The following is a 21,057-nucleotide window of genomic DNA, read 5'->3' as shown; positions in this document are numbered from 1 at the left end:
AGAAGAGTCTTGTGTCCTGTCAGGGCTCTTAAATTTACTTAGCCAAGACCAAGAATTGTAGAGGCTCATCGGACAATCTTTGGTGCTCGGTGAAGAGACTGATCTTCCATGTCCAAGAATGCCTTAGCATTCTTTTAAGAAGTGTTATTCGAGAGGCTCATTCAGTGTGCCTAGAAGGTGATTTGAGAGACTTTGAAAGTAAAAGCTCATGAAGTTAGAGCCATACTACCTCAGTGGCTTTCCAGAAAAGAATATGTCTCTGAATGACATTCTGGGTGCCACTTTTCTGGAGAAGTAATTCAGTGTTGCTTCTCATTACTTGCTGGATGTGAAGGCGACATTTGAAGACTGCTTTGTGCGCTGGGACCGTACGTTTCGCAAACACTATGTTGGGAGAAGAAGGCAATACTCATCCTCTCCTTTTTTTGTTTAGGTGTGTTTTTAATCTTGTTGTTGTTATTTCTGGTTGTTGGGTGGCCACCAGGTTTTTATGCTAGGTTTTTTACCTTAGATAGGGCGGTCAGGTGGTTGTTTTGCTCCTTCTCCTCTCTGTATGGTCATATGATCTAGTCACTATTGTGGTCTTGCCCCCTTGGACAGGTCATCTGGATTCACCAGCTTTTATAGGTCCCTACCTTGCTGGAGACTCTGGAAAGCAGAAGCAGGCTTGGGTGACAGATAACCTCGAAGTCAGCTATGCTAACAGGTAAGGGAACCAAGGCGTCATTCGCCTACATTTATTTGTTTCCTAAATCCCTATTCTGTCTCTTCCCACCTCCTACGGTGGGATTCAGTTATATATATCTGGCAGGTAAGTGTCATGAACAAAATGATATTTTTAATGATAAAATAAGGTTTGTTCATACTTACTAAGCAGATATATATACATCATTAGTGCCCTCCGCCTCCTCTTGAGACAGTGTTCTAGAAAATCTGAATAGAAATGGGAATGGTTCCTGATTCCCGCCTCCCAGCAGCGGGAATGAGTACTAACCACCTGGCCCATCGTGTGCCAGTAAGTTTTTGAATTTCTGTCGGTTTAGGAGAAATACAGCTATATATATATCTGCCAGGTAAGTATGAACAAACTTTATTTTATCATTAAAATATCATTTTGTTAGTATGTAGGAAGGTAAAATTTGATAGATAAATTATTGTGGTGAATGTTCCGATTGGAAGGCCCTGGAAGATTACATTCGTCATCAGAAATCTTTGGCTAGTAAATATTGGTAAGCGTTAACTGATTCACCCCATTGCCTCTCCCCAGTGCTTATGCATAAAGATCAGTTGATAATTGCTTAGTATTTTCAGAGGTAGTCAAACTTATCTAATTTATTAGTCATGGAAAATTTAATAGCTAGTCTTTTCAACATTTCTCAGATTAAAGATAGTAGTAGTGTCAGCAAATTCTGATCCTTCTTCCTTTTCAGCTCCTGCCTGTTCCAGAACCAGCCCTAATGGGTGCTGGAGGTTAATGGAGAACACAAAGTCTCAGGAAGAGGTAGGTGCCACTGGCCAATATCTTCTGAGCAAAGCTTGAAGGATCTCCAGCCCCCAACCCCCTTGTGGTATTGATAAATTTAACCGTTGATTTTTGTTGAATCAGGATCTAGACCAGTGATAAAGGAGAATAGGTCTGGGTTGGTAGCGAGGAAAAGGTATTTAGGGTGCAAGTTCATCTCAGAAAAGTTCCAGTCTCGGGTTCAGTGGTTTTTATTTTTTGTGCTCCACAAAAGTTTCTGGAACTTCTTCTCGGTCTAAACAAGGTCTCATGGTCAATGTTTCAGTTCTGGGATGTCAGAATCCTTCTGCGTGTAAACTCCTATTTCACTTCTGACTGTTTCTGAATCGGCACTGGAGTTTCCATGGCTGCATTTTTCTACTCCTCTATCTATGGAACTGCAGATTCTGGTGTGTCCTTGATTTTAAAAGTAGTTGTTCGGGACCTGCAATTGGATGTGGTGGAATATAAGGTTGATGCGGATTTGCTGGGTCTTTCTCCTGGGTGCAGACTTATGGTGAGAGGTTATTTTTTTAAATGGTTTCTGAACATTAGAGAGTATGTGACACAGTAAGTAAGCTATACCTTACTTTAAGTCAGACCACTGGCTGATTAATGCAATCAGGGCTGGCCTTCTTCTATGAGAATAGTTTACATGGCTAAGAACAATTGGTTACCTATTTTTGGGACCTACAGCTTGTTGTGGCAATCAGAACCACATTATAGTGAGAAATGAATTTCTGTCAGAAATAAATTCCTCTGGGTTCTTAGTGGCAAGCGGAGATCTTCATAGGAACTCAGGTCTAGCAGAGTGCTAGACGAGAACTCCACTAAATTTCAACGAGGAGAGGTGACAGTAGTGTCCAGAATTCATGCTGGGGATATGTTTCACCCAAATTTATCGAGAGTGGGGTCGATTTTTGACCATCTGTCAATTCGTTCTAAATTTTTCTTCTGGGTTATCTGTCACTTTATCCCCTGCTCCCCATTCTCCGATGCTCCTGTTTCAGTCTCTTCTGTCTCTTAGCCTATGCAGCTCTCCTTTCTTGTGGCAAGCTCTCATCTTCCGTTTCCCCTCCTTCTGCAATAATTGGTTTTAAAGCCTTCTCGGGTAGCTTTTTTATGTGCTATTCTCTGTCTCCCACCTTTCCTTCCCTTGAAAGTTTGGTTATCTAAGAGAGGCAATCTCCTGCTTCCCATTCTTCTTTGCTCCTTTTTCATCAATCTCTTTTTCTTCTGCTCCAGTCTTTCCTCGCTCTTTCCTCATCTTCCATTTTCCCTCCTTCGGGTGAAACTTTGTTCTTCCTCTTCAGGTAACCTCTTCTATGCATCAAAAGATCCTCAGTACAGTCTTCTGGGACTGGATGGTGATCTTCCAGACAGGTTAAAACGCAATGTTTCGCAGAACTTGACCACAGACGTTTATGTTCCATCAAGAATATGCTCTCTTGGACTTGCAGTTCTTTTCTCTTTGTTTTATCCGAACAGGCTGTTGCTCCCTTTCCACAGTATCAGGTATTTCACAGGTTTGCTTGTTGCTTCCAGCTCAGAAGTCTCTTCTGCGGTTTTGTCAAATGCCCAACTATACTCCTTCGTTTGTTCACGGTCCTTTCATCACCTGCATTTTGAGAGGTGGTAACCTGAGTCCAGTCTAGTTTCTACCTCTTTCATTCTCCTCCTTCTTCTTCATTCTAGGCAAGTTTTGGGAGAAGTGGAGTATCAGAGTGGAAGCCAGTCTCCTTGAGTTTTGGAAAGTGGAGTATCAGAGGGGCAGAACAGTGGATTGTCAAGGTTCTGAGGAGAAGATGAAGATATTTCATTCATGGAGAGCCCCCTTTAGTCACTTCTTCCATTGTATTGGTGACCTAGTCAAGAGGCTCAGAAGAAACATTATGAATCATTTTTGAAGAGGAGGTCCCTCTCCTAAAGAAGCCGTTGAAGGAAGTCAAGGACATCATCTCAGGGGGCTTCACAACTGTCTGTTTGTAGTCCCAAAATCATCAGAGGTTGAGACCAGTTTTGATTAAGTGCACCTCAGTCTCTTCATCCAGAAGACAAAGTTCAAGATGGAGACAGGCAATAGTCAGTCCTTTCATCCATTCACCAGGGTGGTTGGATGATAACCCTGATATGTGGGATGCATACTTCCACATCCCCATCCATCTGGACTCCAGATAGTATCCAAGATTACAGTCTTCCAGGACACTCCTCACTCTCACCCCACGTCAGCATCTAAGCGGCTGTTTCTCTTCGAATTCTCAGTACCACTACTTTTGAAAGTGACAGCTAAATCTTCCAGTTTCGGGCCTTTTGCTTTGGCCTCACTATGGCACCTCAAGTGTCCACTCGAAATTGGCTTCATTTAATAGGCATAAACATCAGTCTATACCTGGATGACTGGCCTCTTTGCTCCCCATCAAGGGAAAAGTGCACAAAACACTTGAACAAAACTCTTCTCCTCATTCAGGAACTGGGCATTATCATCAACCTTCAGAAGTCCCAGTTGGCCCCGTCACACGAGATCCTCTATTTGGGGATGAGTCTCAACTCTCGGACTTTTTGGGCTTTTCTGTCTGCCAAAAGAATCGCCAGCTGCCTTCAGACAGTCCACAAGTTTCTAACCCTTTCATCTTGCTCAGCTCCTCAGTGGATGAACCTACTGGGGATTCTGTCATCCATCGAGACGTTTGTCAAGTTAGGCAAACTTCATATGAGAGTTTTGCATTCTACCTCAATAACCAACTGGGATGGAAACACAGCTGGACACCTGCGTGCCATTCCCATAAACCCGGGAGATCAAGTCAGACGGATTTCAGCATTGGCTGTCCCAAACTAAGACTTTCAGAAGGAAAGTCCTTCATCCTCTGAGCCCAGAACTAGACTTCTATTCATTCAGTTCCTTGGATCTAGGTTGGGCTGTCTTCTTAGGTAACTAAGAAGTTTCAGGACATGGTCGCATTGGAAGAACAGAACCTTCACATCATCAGAGAGCTGAAAGCAATTTTGAAGGACTTCAGCAATCTTGCCTAGTTCACAACAACACTGTCAGTAATCCAAGCCAGACAATACAGCCCTAATGTACATAAAAAGCTTTTCTCTGACACTCACTTATTTTCTCTGCCAGACAGCAAGAGACCTTCATTTACTGTGACAATTAAAATCGAGTGATTGTAGACTCCCAGATTTATTTCAGGGCAAACTAAATGTTCTGCGGAGCCTCTGAACTGTGAAGCAGGTCCTTCCACAAGTTGACCTTGGATCACCTGGTTTGTTGGAATCTGTGGAAACTATGGGCAGGCCAACATTGGACCTGTTTGCCACCTCAAGGAACCATTGCCCTCCTCTCTTTTGTTCTCCACCCCCAGACCCTCTAGCATGGGCAACAGACACAATCCTACAAGATTGGTCCAGCTTGACCTCCTATTCCCATTCTGCCCTTCAACATGGGTGGGAAGTGCTGAACAAGTTTTGGGCTCATCTACTCTAACGTTGATGTCCTCAGTAGCCCTGTTCTGGCCCATGAAAGAATGGTTCCAGGACGTGCTACGTTTGTGGATCGACTTTCTGAGACTCCTTCCCCAAAAACTGTGTCTACTCAGACAACCTCACTTCAAGAGATACCACCAACAGTTGTCCTTTCTTGTCCTGACAGGCTTCAGACTGTCCAGAAGCTTGTCAGAGCAAAAGGGTTTTCAAGACGTGCTGCAGGGGCTATTGCAAGATGCAGACGTCAATCTTCTAGCTGCGTGTACCAGACTAAACTTAGCTCAGTGTTTAAACACAGGGCCCTGGATCTTTTGTCAAACCCAGATCTTTATGACCTCTTCAAGTCCTTTGATAGGTCCAAGCAAAGGAAGGAAGATCCATTCTTTTGGAACCTGGACGTAGTGTTGAAGTGGCTGACAGGTCCCTCTTCTGAACCCCTACATTCCTCTTCTCGGAGAAACCTTACCTGGAAGACTCTTTCCTCTTTGCTTGGCTCGGTAAAAATAGTTAGTGAGATCATGCCATTGATGCAAAGCTGAGATTTTCACAAGGAGATGCAGTTTGCTCCTTTACCCTTGGATTTTTAGCTAAGAACGAGGACCCATCCAAGCTCTGGCCCCATTCTTTCTCCATTAGGAACTTAATGGATATCCTTGGCTGTGAGGAAGAAGGGAGAGTTCTCTGTCCTGTTAGGGCTTTAAGGCATTACCTGAGCAGGACCAAGAAGATCAGAGGGCCATCCAGTAACATCTGGTGTGTCATGCTCTCTGACTAAGAACACATTGTACTTCGTGAAAGAATTTCTGAGACGCACTCTCAGATTCAGGAGGACATTTTGCCTACTTTTAAAGTGAAAGCTCATGACGTCAGGGCAGTCTCTACCTTATTAGCTTTCAGGCACAAGATATCCTTCACTTCCATTCTACAGTCAACCTACTGGAAGCGCCAATCAATTTTCGTGTCTCACGATTTGAAAGAAGTTGAAACAGTGTTTGAAAATTGCAGTAACTTGGGGCCATTATCAATGGCTGGCATGTGGCATGGTATTTGGGAGGAAGCATAGGAATCTCTCTTTTTCTCCCACTATCTCTCCACCTTGAAGTAAGGTTTGGAGTTTTTGGGAGCTGTGGTTACAATGTACCTGTGTTGTTTTCAGTGTAGGTGACAGCTTTGTCTGGTTGTTTTTTTATATTTGTACTGTGCCCAGGGCAAGGGCACTTGTTCTTGCCAGCCATCAGGCATATCCTCTGCTGCAAGATTTTAAGTAGAGTGACCCGACCAGCCGCCACTCCACTACAGGTTAAGATGAGCACAATCAGAGGCAGCATTCACCTGCAGTGGCTCTCTACCAGGCAGGTAAATGACAAGCATTGTTTCAGTGCTAGCAAATTTTCTATTTCAAAGTCATTACCATGCATTAATGTTTTTTGAGAATATGTCCATAATCCCATCCCCATTCAGTGTGGGGATTCACTTCTGTAATTACCTGGCAAGTTTACATATATGAAAATGATACATAATAAATTAATTTTAAACATCTGACTTACCTGGTAGTTACATATATAGCTTAAGTCCCTGACGCGGCAAGAATTTCAAAACTTTCGCGGTAATCGGCGATGGGTAGTCAGGTGTACCACCAGTGCGCCCTCTACCCAGGTACCTTGAACCATTCCAACTGTTCTCAGATCTTCCCTGCCGCCATACCGGTTGCATCGTTAAGAATTTTGCTCGTTTGGCCCGTATTTTTCACAGAGTTTTGGTGAAGTACACTTTGGCTTTGGCTTTGGCTGCGTTTTTGGATTTGATTTGGATTTTCTGGACTCTTGTTAGATATTGTTGATTTTGACCTTTTGTTTTGGATTTTTTTCTTACGAGTTTTCACTTTCCAAGATGTCTGACTCTGCTGGTGTGAGAATGTGTGTGAGGGGTGTAAACCCCGGCTTGCTAAAGCAGCGTTGGATCCCCACTCTATTTGTGTAAAATGCAGAGGGAAAATTGTGAGTTAAAGGATAGATGTGATGAATGTTTTGGTTTATCAGAAGAGAGAGTGGATGGTTTACTACCGATATGTTTCTAAGCTTGAAAGGGATAGGATCAGAAGAGCCGGGAGTAGTAAATCTCGCTCTTCTAGAGATAGTCAGGAATTGAAGATTCTCCTCATATCAATCCTATTATTCATTCCCCAGTAGTGGTAGTCCCAGAACCCCACTGATACTGATAAGGAACCAACCTCAAAGGACATGATGGCAGCCATTCAAACCCTTGGACAAAAGGTAGAATCCCTCGCAAGAGACAGAGAGGATTTATGGTCGAATGTCAGAGATCTTAAACATTCAAGAGCAATGAGAAAAAATAAAGTGCAAGTGTTGTGGAGGATGCGGTTGCTCGGTCCTGTCGTACTCCTGGTCCTAGACCCCTCTTCCAGCTCACCAACCTGTGCGACGAGCGAAGGAGGCGAAGGAATGTCGTACCTGTTGGCGCTTCCAGGGCGCTCACCCTGCCATAGGAAAGGCGAGGAGTGTTTTCATCCTCGTCGGAGGTTACTAGAAGGACTGGCGTCATCGACTTTCGAACCCCTCAGAAACTTTCCTTGATTGGAGAGCGGCGTCGAGTTTCGTCCCCCTCAGTGTTCCACTCTTATTAGGACAATTGCTTCCCAGTGACAGGCGTATGTTGTCGCCCGTCTGCTTCATGAGGAGAGGCGAAAAACTTCATTCCAACGTCGCATTGATGAAAATGAATTAGTAGTTGATATTCGGCTCCCCATGTCGATCCCCAGCAACAGGTAGCTCCATGAGTCCAGTTAATTCAGGACAGGACTGGTCTTTCAGCCTGCAGGCGGATGTCGTTTGTCCACCGAACCCCTCAAGCCTGAGAAAACTTTCTTCTGTGTGACTTCAGGGTGCTTGTGAGGACGAGCAGTGAAAATGTTTCGCCTATTCAAAAACCTCTCAATCATTTACTCAGCCGGACTTTTGACAGATAGTCACAGGGAGCAGTTCTCAGGCGTTCACAATCTAAGCTCATGTAACATCTGAGACCGGGCTAAAATTGCTCAAATTGGAGAAAAATATATCTATGGTGTAATAGCATGCACATGAGCGATGAACAAAAAAAATTAAAAAAATTTTTTATCTTACAGTGAGTTGATTATAAAGTGCTATAAGTGGATGGCGGGAGACAGCTGATGGCGAATGAAAGCCGGGAAGCGTCCTAACAAGCAATACCATAAAATAATGAATTCTAAAAGTTTGCATTTCAACAAATATAATACGTCTACCATGCAATGAAAAATGAAACATACCCATAAATGTAAAAAAAGTATATAAAAAAGTAATACTCGGGAAAAAGTTGTAAGCCTTATATTTCTCTCCTGAAAAATATTCGTATTTATCCGTAATGTCATGAAAACCACGTAATGCAAAGTTATTGAAAGTAACAATCCGTTATACCAAATCAAGAAATTGAAATATAATCATCAAGACATTTGCACTCAAGAAAACTCTCTTCTCCGATGTATGAGGCATTCAGAACACTATCATTTCTTGGACAGCCTGTCACCAGCAGTGATTGGTTCGTCCGACCATGACGATCACTGAATTTCGAAAAATGTCCAGTTCTTCACTCATATTAGGGTGGGGCCTGACTCCTGCTGAACCACCAAAAGCTTTTGACGAAATTCGCCCATCAGTCCACCCATCATCTTCTGTAGCATAGCCGACCATGTGTTCGAACTTACCAGCCCTTCCTTCCCCGATGAACTGTGAAGGAGAAGGGATCCCACCCTCCCCCATTTACGTCGTGACGGACCTCTCTGCCTCGGAGAATGTCTTCTTCATCATCAATTATTTCAGCTTGATAAGCATCACTATCATCACTATCAGTTTCTTGCTGACGATATGTAGGATCATTCAGTTCCTCATCACCACTTTCATCAGCCCATCTTGAGCGTCGTTCTCGTAATCGCTTCGCTCCATAGCTATCACTATCGTGCAAATTCTTCAGCAGTTTCAAGTTTCACTGATTTCTTTGGTGCGTTGAGACCTCTTTTTACTACTAATTTTTTCTTACTGATGAAGGATCACTGACAAAGTATCACTATCATCGGACAGAAGAAAATGATCATGACCCTCCACCAATGCTTGGGGACTACTGATCGCTCTCATTCAGCTCTCAGAGGTGGCTGGTGATCTATGGGTTATAATTTGTCCAGATGTAATTCCATTCCAAAACATTTGGCGGGCGATTGAAATCTTTCAGGAAATTGGACCGCCAGGTTAATCTTTCAGAAAGATACCCGGACTGTGGGGGTTAAGGTTCATGATTGTCAGGCGGTAACTCAAGGATGGGCGCCAGGACGTCAGGCGTCTCTTGGTCGCCAAGATGCGTCAAGAATCTGGGCACCAGGGCGTCAAGCTGGAGCGAAGACACCAGGCGCTGCGGACTGGTCAAGGCCTTGGCGTCAGGTGATTTTTGAAGTTGCTTCTTTGGTTTGGACAATCAGAAGAAGAAAGATTGATGATATCCCTCAGTCTCTGTGGATCTGATTGAACAAGTTTCGAAGAAGACAATATTAAAGGCCAGCAACTTTCATCAGACTTCTGGTTTATAAACTTTTTGCGGAGGTTTTCCCAGAAAACTTTATTCAGCGGCTCCGTTCCCCACCTTCAGAAATTTACTCTTGGGAAGAGGCGCCTAAGAGTCAGCTTTTATGAAGATAGTTTTCCTTTCGTCCAAAGAGAGGCTCTCAAAATGATGAATGAATGGATGCTTTCAAAGAGGAACAAGGAAAAGACTGACCTTTGCTTTTCCTCCAGCCAAACTAGCTTCAAGATCGAGTGTTTGGTATCAAACTGGAAAATCGTTAAACCTTGGAATACCTGCCTCTTCCGAGGAGACTTCTCAAGTCTTGTTGATTTTCTCGCCCAGTGTATGGGGAGAAACGAAGTTTGTTGAGTCAACATCAGAGTTGGACCACCTCCTCAGAGGAGAATTTTTGGGGCCTTGAGGTCTTTAATTTTCTGGACTGGACCCTGGGGCGTTAGAGGAAAGAAGATGGAATTATTCAGCTTGACTGACAAAGAAGAATTTGTATCTTCTGATGGTGTATGGTTAAAAGGATCAGAGATGGGTGCCAGCGAGTTAGCGGCGCTTTTCTCAACGAATCTTGAAGAAAAGGACCATCTTTGCTCTTTCTGGCTAACGGTCACATCCAGTCAAAAATCTGAACTAATTTGCCTTTTTTCCTCTCACCTCTTCCCCTCAAGACTTGGTTAAGAGATTTCTACCTCCTTAGCTCAGAAAACCACACAAGATCTGATGTCGAAGACAGCAAGGAAAGTCTTACCACACGACTTTCATGACTAAGTAAGGCTGACTTCTGTGCTTTCAGGTATCTCAGCCCTTCGTGGTCGGCCCTCAGGTAGAGGTTCCTGGGGCGGGTGAAAGATCTGCAGCAAGAAGTGGCTCTCTGAACGGGGAAGAAACAGGACCCGTTCCCTCTTCTGCAAAGCGGTAGGTGCCAGAATATTAAACTTCTGGCAGGTATGGGAGAGAAAAGAGGCGGATCCTTGGTCATTCCAACTACTCAGGATGGATACAAAATCCCTTTCCTAAGAAAGCCCCGTTGTGAGCAAACAATCAGATCTGTCTCCCAGATACAGAGACGAGTCCAAAGGCACAGAGCGATTCAGGCAGCAGTCCCACATATTATTGCGGGAAGGTACCAATAGAAAATACAAAATCTGGATTAGCCAGGGTTCTACAACCGCCTTTCCTGGTTCCCAAGAGCTCGGGGTTGGAGACCAGTACTGGACATGAGTGCCCTCCCAACGTAGCTGGCAAAGAATAAAGTTTTCCATGGAGACAACAAAAAATCAGTGTTGGCGGCAGTCGAACAACTGCGACTGGATGGTTTCCTTGGATCTTCAGGACGCATATTTCCACATTCCTATCACACCGGGCTTCAAAAATACCTGAGTGTGTCTTCCAGGAAGACAGTGTATTCCAGTTTGAACTCTTTGTGGCCTAACCAGCCCCAAATATTCACGAGACTGATGTCGAATGCATGGGGGCTGCCTGCTGCGAGAGGCATCAGACACCTCTGTATCTGGCATTTGGCTCTATAGGCTCCTTCCTTCAATCGCTGTCTGGAGGATCTTCAACGACAGTCTGTTTATCAGAGGAACTGGGACTTCTGGTAAACAGGCCACGTCACATCGACCCCATCTCCAAGAGATCCTGTATCTGAGGATGAGGATTCAGTCTCAGGTTTTTCGGGTTTTCCGTCACCATCAAGGATGGAGACAGACCTTAGTAAAATTACAGGACTTTCTGGGGAAACAGATGTACTCGAGGAGATGGATGGGTCTCACAGGGACCTTTCTCCTTCACAGTTTTTTCCTTAGGAAGACAAACCTTAAGCCTCAATTCCACCTCAATCGGTATTGGAGCAGAAAGGGTTAAGAAGAGTGTATCCCCATTTCAGACAATGAAACAGTGCCTTCAGTGGTGGAACGACCCAGTCAAGCTTCAGAGGCGCTTTCATTAAAACAAGAAGAACCCAGACTAGTGTTGTTCTCGGCGCGTCGGACTCGGGAATGAGAGCAACATTGGGAAAAGTTGGAAGTATCAGGATTCTGGACAGAGAGCGTGAGCTCCACATAAATCAAAAGGAGCTGACTGCAATATTTTTAGCCCTCAAAGTTACAACACTCAGTTCAGGAACTAAAAGGTCGTACAGGTCAACTCGACAACACGCGGCGTTGGCTACATCCAGCAAACAAAGGGCGGAACCCTCCGGTCACTGTGCGTCAAGGCAACTCCTTATCTGGGCCAGGAGAAAAATGTGACATTGTTGACGCGTTTCATTCAGGGAAAAGAAATGTGAGGGCAGACAGTCTGAGCAGGAAAGGTCAAGTCCTGGCAACAGAATGGACTCTTCACCAAGATGTCTGCAGAGAATTGTGGCGGTTGGGGTCGTCCATGCATGAGACCTCTTCGCCACAGCTCAAACGAAGAGGATGGAGGCGTACTGCTCTCCTGTGCCAGACCCAGGCAATGCACATAGATCGTTCCTTTTAAATTGGTCCAACCTGGAGCGTTTACGCCTTTCCCCCTTCAAGATCATAAACAGAGTCATTCAGAAGTTCGTGTCCCACGAGAGCACCAGGATGACTCTAGTAGTCCCCTTTTGGCCAACAAAGAATGGTTCACAGGGTGCGGGAATGGATGGTGGACACGCCGAAGAGTCTGCCTCTAAGGCCAGATCTACTCAAACAACCCCACTTGGAAAGGTATCACCAAAACCTCCAAGGTCTACTGGCTAACTGCCTTCCAGACTATCGAAAAACTCACCAAGAGCTAGGGGATTTTAGAAGGAGAGGCAACTAGAAGCGTCGCAAAACAAGCAGAGGTCATCTACCATCAGGGGTGTAATCCAAGTGGGATATTTTTTGAGCGAAAAGGGTTGGTGTAAAGGGACAACTCCGTTTCCTCTCCAGTACCCTCTGTGACCCAGATAGCGGATTTCTTCTTTGTAAGAGGAATCATTAACTTTTTCAGTCTCTACTATTAAGGGATAGGAGGGCATGTTGGCGGTCTTCAGACACAGAAACTTGGACTTGTCTGCCAATAGGATCTCAGACCTTATCAGATCATTAGATTGCAGGAAAAAGTCAGATCTCACCAGCGTGGAACCTAAAGCGTGGTCCTAAAGTTCCTCATGTCCGATTTAGTTTCGAACCTTTACAGAATTTCATTTAAAAGATCTCACACCATGAAGACTATTTTTGGTTTTGTAGCGACAGCTAAAAAGAGTCAGTGAAGTACATGCCTTCAATAAAACCGTCGGTTTAGGCACGGCAAAGCTATCTGCTCTCTACAACTGGGGTTTTAGCTAAGAATGAACGGCCTTCACAACCATGGCCCAAGTCCTTCGAGATTATGAATCTGGCAGAGATCGCAGGTGAGGTTAGAGAGAGTCCTCTGTCGGTAAGAGCTCTGAGAGCGTACCTGCAAAGGACAAAGAATTTCTGAGGCAGGTCAGAGGCGCTTTGGTGTTCAGTTAAAAGCCCTCTCTGCCAATGTCAAAGAATCGTTATCCTTTTTCATTAGACAGTTGATAAGGAAGCGCATTCAGAATGTAATGAAAGCGGACCTTAAGCTTCAAGTTAAAACCCATGAGGTCAAATGTTTGCAACCTCTGTAGCCTTTAGACAGAATAGGTCCCTACAAAGTATCATGGACTCTACCTTCTGAGAAGCAAGTCAGTGTTTGCCTCACTACTTGAAGCAAGTACAAAACGCTTTATGACGACTGCTATACACTGGGACCGTTTATAGCAGCTTCCAATAATTAGGAGAGGGGACCCCTGCAATCCCATAAAACAATACCCATGATTCTTGCCTTGGAATAGTTGTAATTTTATGGTTGTTTGTGGAGGTGGGCGTAATCTTCACAATCATTGATTTTAGTCAGGTGGTCATTTTGTTCCTTGGCGCCCGGAACAAGGTATTATAAGGTTGTCTGTCACATAGAGGTTGGTACACGGTTGGCTTGGCTCCTGAGGTCTTCAGCCCCCCTGGAGTGGATCATTAAGACCCTTAAGGAAGCGAACATAATGAGGAGTTCATTGAAGTCAGCCATATATAGTCTTCAGGTAAGAACCTTAAGTTGGTTTATTAACCCCCATAAGCAAAATTCCAAAAGATGTTGGCTGTCTCTGACCCTCCACAAAGTGTCAATCAGCTATATATATAACTACCAGGTAAGTCAGATGTTTAAAAATGATATTTTCTTAATAAAATAAATTTTTTTAACATACTTGCCTGTTAGTTATATATGATCCACCCTCACTCCCCTCTAGAGACTAGGGCATGGAAGATCTGAGGAACAGTTGGAACAGTTCAATTTTTACCTGGGTAGAGAGGCGCACTAGGGTGGTACACCCTGACTACCCATCGGCGAAAACCTGAGTTTTGAGATTCTGCCCATGTCAGGGACTTAAGCTATATATATAACTACCAGGTAGTATGTTCAAAATTTATTTTATTATGAAAATATCATTTTCATATACTCTGCAAGTAATTACAGAATCCAGAGCCCATACCTCCTCTCATGGACATAAAGGGACAAACAGAATGAGGTTTTCTGGTAAGTCGTTTCCAGTACTCCCGTTAGTGGGCGAGGCTTGTCACCTGTACTAAACAATTGAGGTGCTTCTGCGATTTTGTAAATAAAAGGCTGGCGTGCAAGTTAGAAACTATAGCTATGTAATTACTTGGTTAGTATATATGAAACTTAATTTTATTATGAAAATATTTTTTTTATAAAATGAATTTAGCCAACAAGCAGATCTTTTCTCTTATGTTTATTTTCACCCAGTTTACATTTTCTCTTTTTTACTCAAAGCATTTTGACACAACATTAATAACCCCATCATGACCCCCCAAAAAATTTGATCGTTGTCATAAAACATTGATACCATCAGTTATAAGACAAGAAAGCTTCTACTGGTGCTAGCTGAAATGCCATTAATTAAGCTGAAGGCTAAATCTAGTAATGGCCATTTTTGTATTAGGTCCTAACTCTGAATATTGTAACTGGATTTGTCAATAACATCATTGTGCTTAAAATTAAGTTGGGTTAATCATTGTGTTCTATATTGCATGTGTAGTTAAGGACTATGAAAGTTATTTTGTTGAAAATAAACTTGTGCAAGAACTTTTTGTTGTTGTTTGATTGATTATTACTTTCATATTATGGACAGTGTCTCAGCAATGGATGGCAGTCAGTTTTGTATCCTGTGGAATAACTACCACGGGTCATTGGTCAATACCCTGAGTGGTTTACGTCGGGAGTCTGATTTGGTAGACATTACCGTTGTGTGTGGTGATGGCAGTAAAGTAAGAGCTCACCAGCTCATCTTAGCTGCCTGCTCTACATACTTCAGAGATTTTCTCAGAGTGAGTAACTTTGTTTCGTACATTCATTGTTTTCGGTCAGATTTTACAAGTTAGTGATATCAGTTTGGTTCACTGAAATTTTATTAACTTTTATATACTGTAGATTTCTTAAGTACTGCTTTATGTAATTGTTATATTTCTTCATGTATCAGAAGTCATGAAGGGTACTTTTGTAAGATGTGTAATACCTGATGTAATTTCAGGATCATCCTTCTAAACATCCTATAGTGCTGTTGCCAGTAGAAATCCGTTATCCAGAGTTGAAGGCCATGATTGATTTCATGTACACTGGTCAGGTATGTTGATAACATAAGTCATCATTGCTTATTGGTTAGACTTTAACAAATATTTTTAAACTTTGGAATGAATTTTTGTATTAATTATACTTGACAAGTTATTTAATGTGATTAAATTACAGTATATGCATGGTTTGTCAGGAATTGTGGTTTTATAGCTTGTTGATGCAGAGTTCATTACTTGTTTAGCCTAGTGTCACAAAACAATGTCTTTTGGCAGTAATGCAGGTCTGTCAATATCAAGAGACTGCAATTACTCCAGTTAAGTTATTTTTTTGCACCTCTTAAATGTCAATATTTATAGACTGGTTGAATTCAGGGCTGCTGGCAAGTGGAAAACCTGACTGGTGTAATACCAGGGACAAAGGAATGAGCATCACTGGAAGAGGAAAGGTTTGATATTACAGATGCTGATTGATGAAAACCTGAGAATAAATTTTTATAGACACTAAGCCCCATTTTTGCCATTACCAGAAAAAGAAAATTATTGGTGGTGAAAATGAGAAGGGGCATAGACTTAATGATTATTGAGGAAGGTAATAGCCATAGCATTTGTTGTTGAAAGGGAAATGTATCATCAGAATTTATCACATTTTTACAAAAATGAAGTAGAATGGGATAACAAGAAAAATAGTGTGATTTTAAATTTGTATAACTGCACAGTTACAACTCATGCCTTACCAGCCGACTCAAGAACATACACAGCACTAAGCTTGGATGTAGGCATTTGACGATGTCGAAGGAATAGAGGGAGGGTAATTCAAAATATAATCAGGCAGTACAAAGATATAAAATCCAACCATATACCACAACCCTTAACCTTATTTTGAAGTAAATCAAATAGAGAGCAATGTTCCTTTATAACTTGCATTGTGTGTTAGCATTTTCCAAATACTCATTATAGACGTGGCATGTACAGTACATTTTTGGCCTGTTTATCAGAAAAGCACAAGGAGAAATGGGAAACTGCAGTGTAAGGTAGGGAATATAGAGCAAATAAGTACACGACCATAATTACTGTACAAATGATTGGTAGTGTAACAAAGCATACATGTTAAAGAATAGCCTAATGAAGAGAAAATGAAATGAAAAGTAAGAATGTACACAAGCTAAAATTAAGCCAAAAGTCTTGCAAATTTCTTGTGGAAACAATTGTGTGAAGGCAAAATTTTGTGAAAGATATGAACTGGGAAAATAAAAGTGTAGGACTCGAGCTCAGAGTTAGAGAAATAAACGAAGCACTGAATACTACAGTAATTATGAACTTTAAATACAATAAACAATGTAGATAAAAAGAAGCCAAAACAACTAAGTAAAAGACAGATTAATGACATGAGCCTTAAATCCAATACAGTACATCTTTTCATAATTGAATGAATGACATGGAAAATGAAAATCAGATGTTGGGAAGATGTCAGTATAGTAAGAAGAAACAAATATTGAATTGATATAATTACACTAGCAAGGTTACAGTTGAGAAAAAAAATGCTCACATTTTCTCAGTATAATGCCATATTACTGTATGCTAAAAAAAAAAAAAAAGTATTCAGTAATAAAATATTTGTAGGCAGACAACCCCCTTTCAAGCAAGTAGAGTTAAAAGTAATAGCTGTGCCCAATGCATTCAATTTATAGAGTTTTCAGTCATTCTGATAAATTAATTTTTCTATTTTATTGCATTCCGCCAGTAACTTTATCTTTATTCTTTCATGAATGGTGAGGCAAATGTTTGCTCTATTGGGATACTTTAATTGGAAAAGAATGGGCTATAAGCAAGTTACATAGTATTTAGTAATTGAGAACATGATGAAAATGAAGCAGTAGTGTGGCTCAAAGAAGGAAGGAAATTAATCCTAGGTGAAAAAATTGCCGGGTAAAACTGACCTGGAAGCAGTACTTGCTAATGAAGTTAATGTAGTGCTAAAGGAACCTGCAAGTAAGACATTAAGATGTAAATGTATATACTTAATAGGAGTTTCACAGGATAGTGTTCTTGGCCCACTGTTATTTTTGGTTTATACAAATGATATGGTTGTTGGCCTGAAAAACAAGATTGTTCAGTATGCCGATGATGCACTTGTGGGTGTTGTAAAGCCTTCAGTCATGAGAAATGAAGCTGCCCCTAGTCTCAGTTGTGACATGGAGCAGATTAGTGAATGGTGCAGTCGATGGGGTATGAGGCTCAACTCCAGTAAAACGAAAACACTGTTGATTAGCAGATCTCATACAGATTTTTCACCCCACCCTCCCCTCCAAGTTGATGGGACTCTGCTGATTGAGTCTGAAGCTTTAACTCTTGTAGGTGTAACTTTTGACACATCTTACTTTTGAGAAACTTAATGAAAGTGTCAGCATATGCCGCATGAAAATTAGGTATTGTACGAAAGGCCTCATATATTTATAATAGTGATAAAATCAGTGCTACTAGTTTTAGGTCATATGAGGGCCTCAGAACCAGAAGGTTGTAAACGCCACTTTTAAAAAATGAGTAAATTGCCCTCAAAAGTCTAGCATTCATTACTCAAGTTTCTAAGAAAGATATTGATTTAAACTAAGTTTCATATGAAAGTTCTATTTTTAGAATTTTTTGTGAAAAATTTGAAAAATTGTAGGGTGCGCTAAGCCAGCTAGCATTCAAAATGTCCGCTAACCCCTCACATTTGTTTATATTCTGGTCATAACCAGCACTTTAAACCATAGTTAAATGTGTAAAATGATAATAAGGTGTTATTATATTCGTGGTATAACATCAATGGATGGATAATGATAATAATTATAATAATAATAAAATATAATAATAATAATAATAATAATATTAATAATAATATTGATGAGTAATCAACATTGTGTGATGGAAAATAATAATAATAATAATAATAATAATAATAATAATAATAATAATAATACAGTAATAATGATGTTGACGATGATAACCTTCCATCATCATAAATGTTTAACCATTAAAGCGGGCTGGTACATTACGCGCAGGCACGAGTTTGTTCAGCCACCCAGAAACATTCTGCCTGCATCGCGGCAGTAACTTAACACCATTTTTTTTCATGACGCCATTCCTTTGTCTTTTTCTTCCTCTGGGCCGCTGCACGACATCATAGTGATCACTTTCACTACCAGAGGAAGACATAATGGCGCTTAAATAAGGGATAATAATAAAAAAACAAATCACAACACTACGGACATTCAATTTTCGCGCAAAATCACTAGACTGGGAATATAAACAATAGCGGAGATGTAAACTGGCGCGTTGATTGCCGACACTTACGAGCCCTTATGCTGGAAAATGCTGATTGGCTCAGAACTGAATATTGCTTAGTGACGCGCTTCCTCATTGGCTCCCCCTCTGAGTTGCTGCACATGCAACCTTCTGGTTGTAACTGAGCTCTTATGAGGCTGTAAGCCTCACACACATCACGCTCGCTCATTTAGCTAAAATTGATCATTTCTACTGTTCCAGTAGGGATTTTGACCTTACTGAAACGGCTGAATAGCATAGAAATGCCACAAATAGACAGAAGAAACGCTGCCACATCTACTGGTATGCCTAACTCCAAATCGGTGGGGGTGGCGTTTACAACCTTCTGGTTCTGAGGCCCTCATATGTCTTTCATTTACTAGAATACTGTGCTCCTGTATGAAAGTTTGCTTCTGCCTGAGGTTTATCTCTTTTAGATAGAGAATTTCGTGGTGGTAGGTTTCTCTTTTCTAATATTAGCGGTTTTGACTTGGACCATTGATGGATGGTCTCTTGTTTGTTAATTTTTCATAAGTTGTATTTTAACAAAGATCCTTCACATTTTCAGTTGATCCCTGATCCCCTTTTCCTGCCGAGAGCTACCAGATTTGCTGAACAGCAGCACCAATATGCAGTAAATGTGCCTTGCTATAGAACTTCTCAGTTCCAGAGGTCCTTTATTCCTCACACTGTTGGACTGTGGAACAGCCTCCTGAGGATGTCAGGCAATTGGAACTTCAAAGTTCAAGGAAGATCCAATGTATTACTACAATTCTAATGCTATTCTCCTGCATTTTATTATATTTTTATCTGTTTATTAATTTATTTTTTTCTTTTTAAATAAGCAACATCTTTTCTTTTTGTTTTTTGCCTTACCTCCTATTACTTCTCCCCGTGGGCATGTTCTGTGTGAATAGGGTTCATCTTCTGAGTATAATTATAATAAAAAAAAAATAATAATAACAATAATAATAATAATAATAATAACAAATGTTGTATTGGAAATAAGGAGAGCACATCAGAAAACAGACTACCCCTAGTTGAATGAATGAGACCTGAGTAGTAGTGGTACACTATACTGTAATTTTTATGGTATTACTGTACTCCATCCTGGTTTCTCAGCTGCTGTTGCCCTTCATTTACTAGTCTTATAGCCATTTTTCTTTAATTGTACACTATTCACTGTATTGTCAAATCAAAGAGCAATAAAAACGGTAACTGCAACTTTTGCAGTTTCTGCAAACTGGTGTGTTTCTCATGGTAAGTGTCAGAATATAGTTGTGCTCACTCATTGCCTTCTATTGATAAATGAAGAATAGATATGCAAGTTTTGTGCTTTATATTTCTAAGATTATAAATTAGGATATAATTTTTGTGCTTAGCCCTTAAACGCCGAGCCTCTATTTACAAAAGAGTCTGCCGTATGCCGGCGGGGTTTGAGAGTTAGCGTCAAAGCGGAAAGAAAGATTTTTTTTTAAATCACAGCACGCTTAGTTTTTAAGATTAAGAGTTCATTTTTGGCTCCTTTTTTCTCATTGCCTGAAGTTTAGTATGCAACCATCAGAAATGAAAAAAAATATCATCATATATAAATATTGGAATATATGACAGCGCAAAAAAAAATTTCATATATAATTGTATACAAATCGCGCTGTGAGCAAAACGGTTAAAGCTAATGAGTTATTTATTTTTTTTTCGTTATATTGTACACTAAATTGAGATGATTTTGGTATATAACAAATTGTAAAACAATCAAAGGAACACAGAGAAAATATTATCACAAAATGATGCATGAATTAAACGCAGGGGGCCGTAAAAATTTTTTTCAAATTCTATGGTAAATATTGCGCTAGAAGACTTCCCGTTTTGATGCAAAATAAGTGCAAATGATTGAATATTACTAAAATGTGAGTTTTAACACAGGTATTTTTACCATTTTAAATTAGAGTCAAGTGACCCGAAGGTTGAAATTTCAGCATATCATGATTTATGTAAATATTTCAAGCAGTCAAGCTACAACCATGAGTTATTTTTATTTGTATTCTGTAAAGAGTACCCATTTTTTCATATAAAACTTTATGTAACAATAATATAAAATGGTGCAAAAGTCTGTTCAGTATTAAGAAATTCTGAATTTTCAACAGAGTTAAGCGCGTGCGGAGTAGGAAAAACTTTTTCAAATCACCATAAATCGAAATATTGTGCTAGGAACTTCTCGTTTGTTGGCAAAATGAAGGTAAATGATTGATATTTACTAAGACTTAAGAATTTTGTACAATTCATTTTTACGACCATTTTGGTGGTCAAAGTTGACGAAGGTTGAAATTTTAGCACTTATTGTGATTTATGAAAATGTCAAAATTGATAAAAACTACAGCCATGAGTTATTTTTGTTGTATTCTACATGAAATTGTGCATTTTCATATATAAAACTTGTAACAGCTAATATAAAACTGTGCAAAAAAATCACGACAAGTGACTAAAAAAATTTCTGAAGTTATAGAGCCTGACGCCGTCTCTTCCAAACACGTGTGTGTTCGTGTGTTCGTCGTCCATCAG

At 40.9% G+C, this 21,057-nt stretch overlaps 1 protein-coding gene across 5 annotated transcripts in view; it reads left to right on the top strand.

Annotated features, from left to right (window-relative positions):
- LOC136844443 (uncharacterized) overlaps positions 1-21,057 on the top strand; it is a 51,416-nt gene that overhangs the window by 9,692 nt on the left and 20,667 nt on the right. For all 5 annotated transcript variants that reach the window (XM_067113687.1, XM_067113689.1, XM_067113688.1 and 2 more), the window contains exons 2-3: positions 14,757-14,952; positions 15,156-15,248. In XM_067113687.1, the coding sequence (XP_066969788.1) occupies positions 14,767-14,952; positions 15,156-15,248 (279 nt within the window). In that variant the 5' untranslated portion in view covers positions 14,757-14,766. The remainder of the gene's footprint in view (positions 1-14,756; positions 14,953-15,155; positions 15,249-21,057) is intronic.

Source organism: Macrobrachium rosenbergii, chromosome 12 (assembly GCF_040412425.1).
Source record: "Macrobrachium rosenbergii isolate ZJJX-2024 chromosome 12, ASM4041242v1, whole genome shotgun sequence".
Taxonomy (NCBI): Eukaryota; Metazoa; Arthropoda; class Malacostraca; order Decapoda; family Palaemonidae; genus Macrobrachium; species Macrobrachium rosenbergii.
This window is presented reverse-complemented; position numbering and strand designations above follow the sequence as displayed.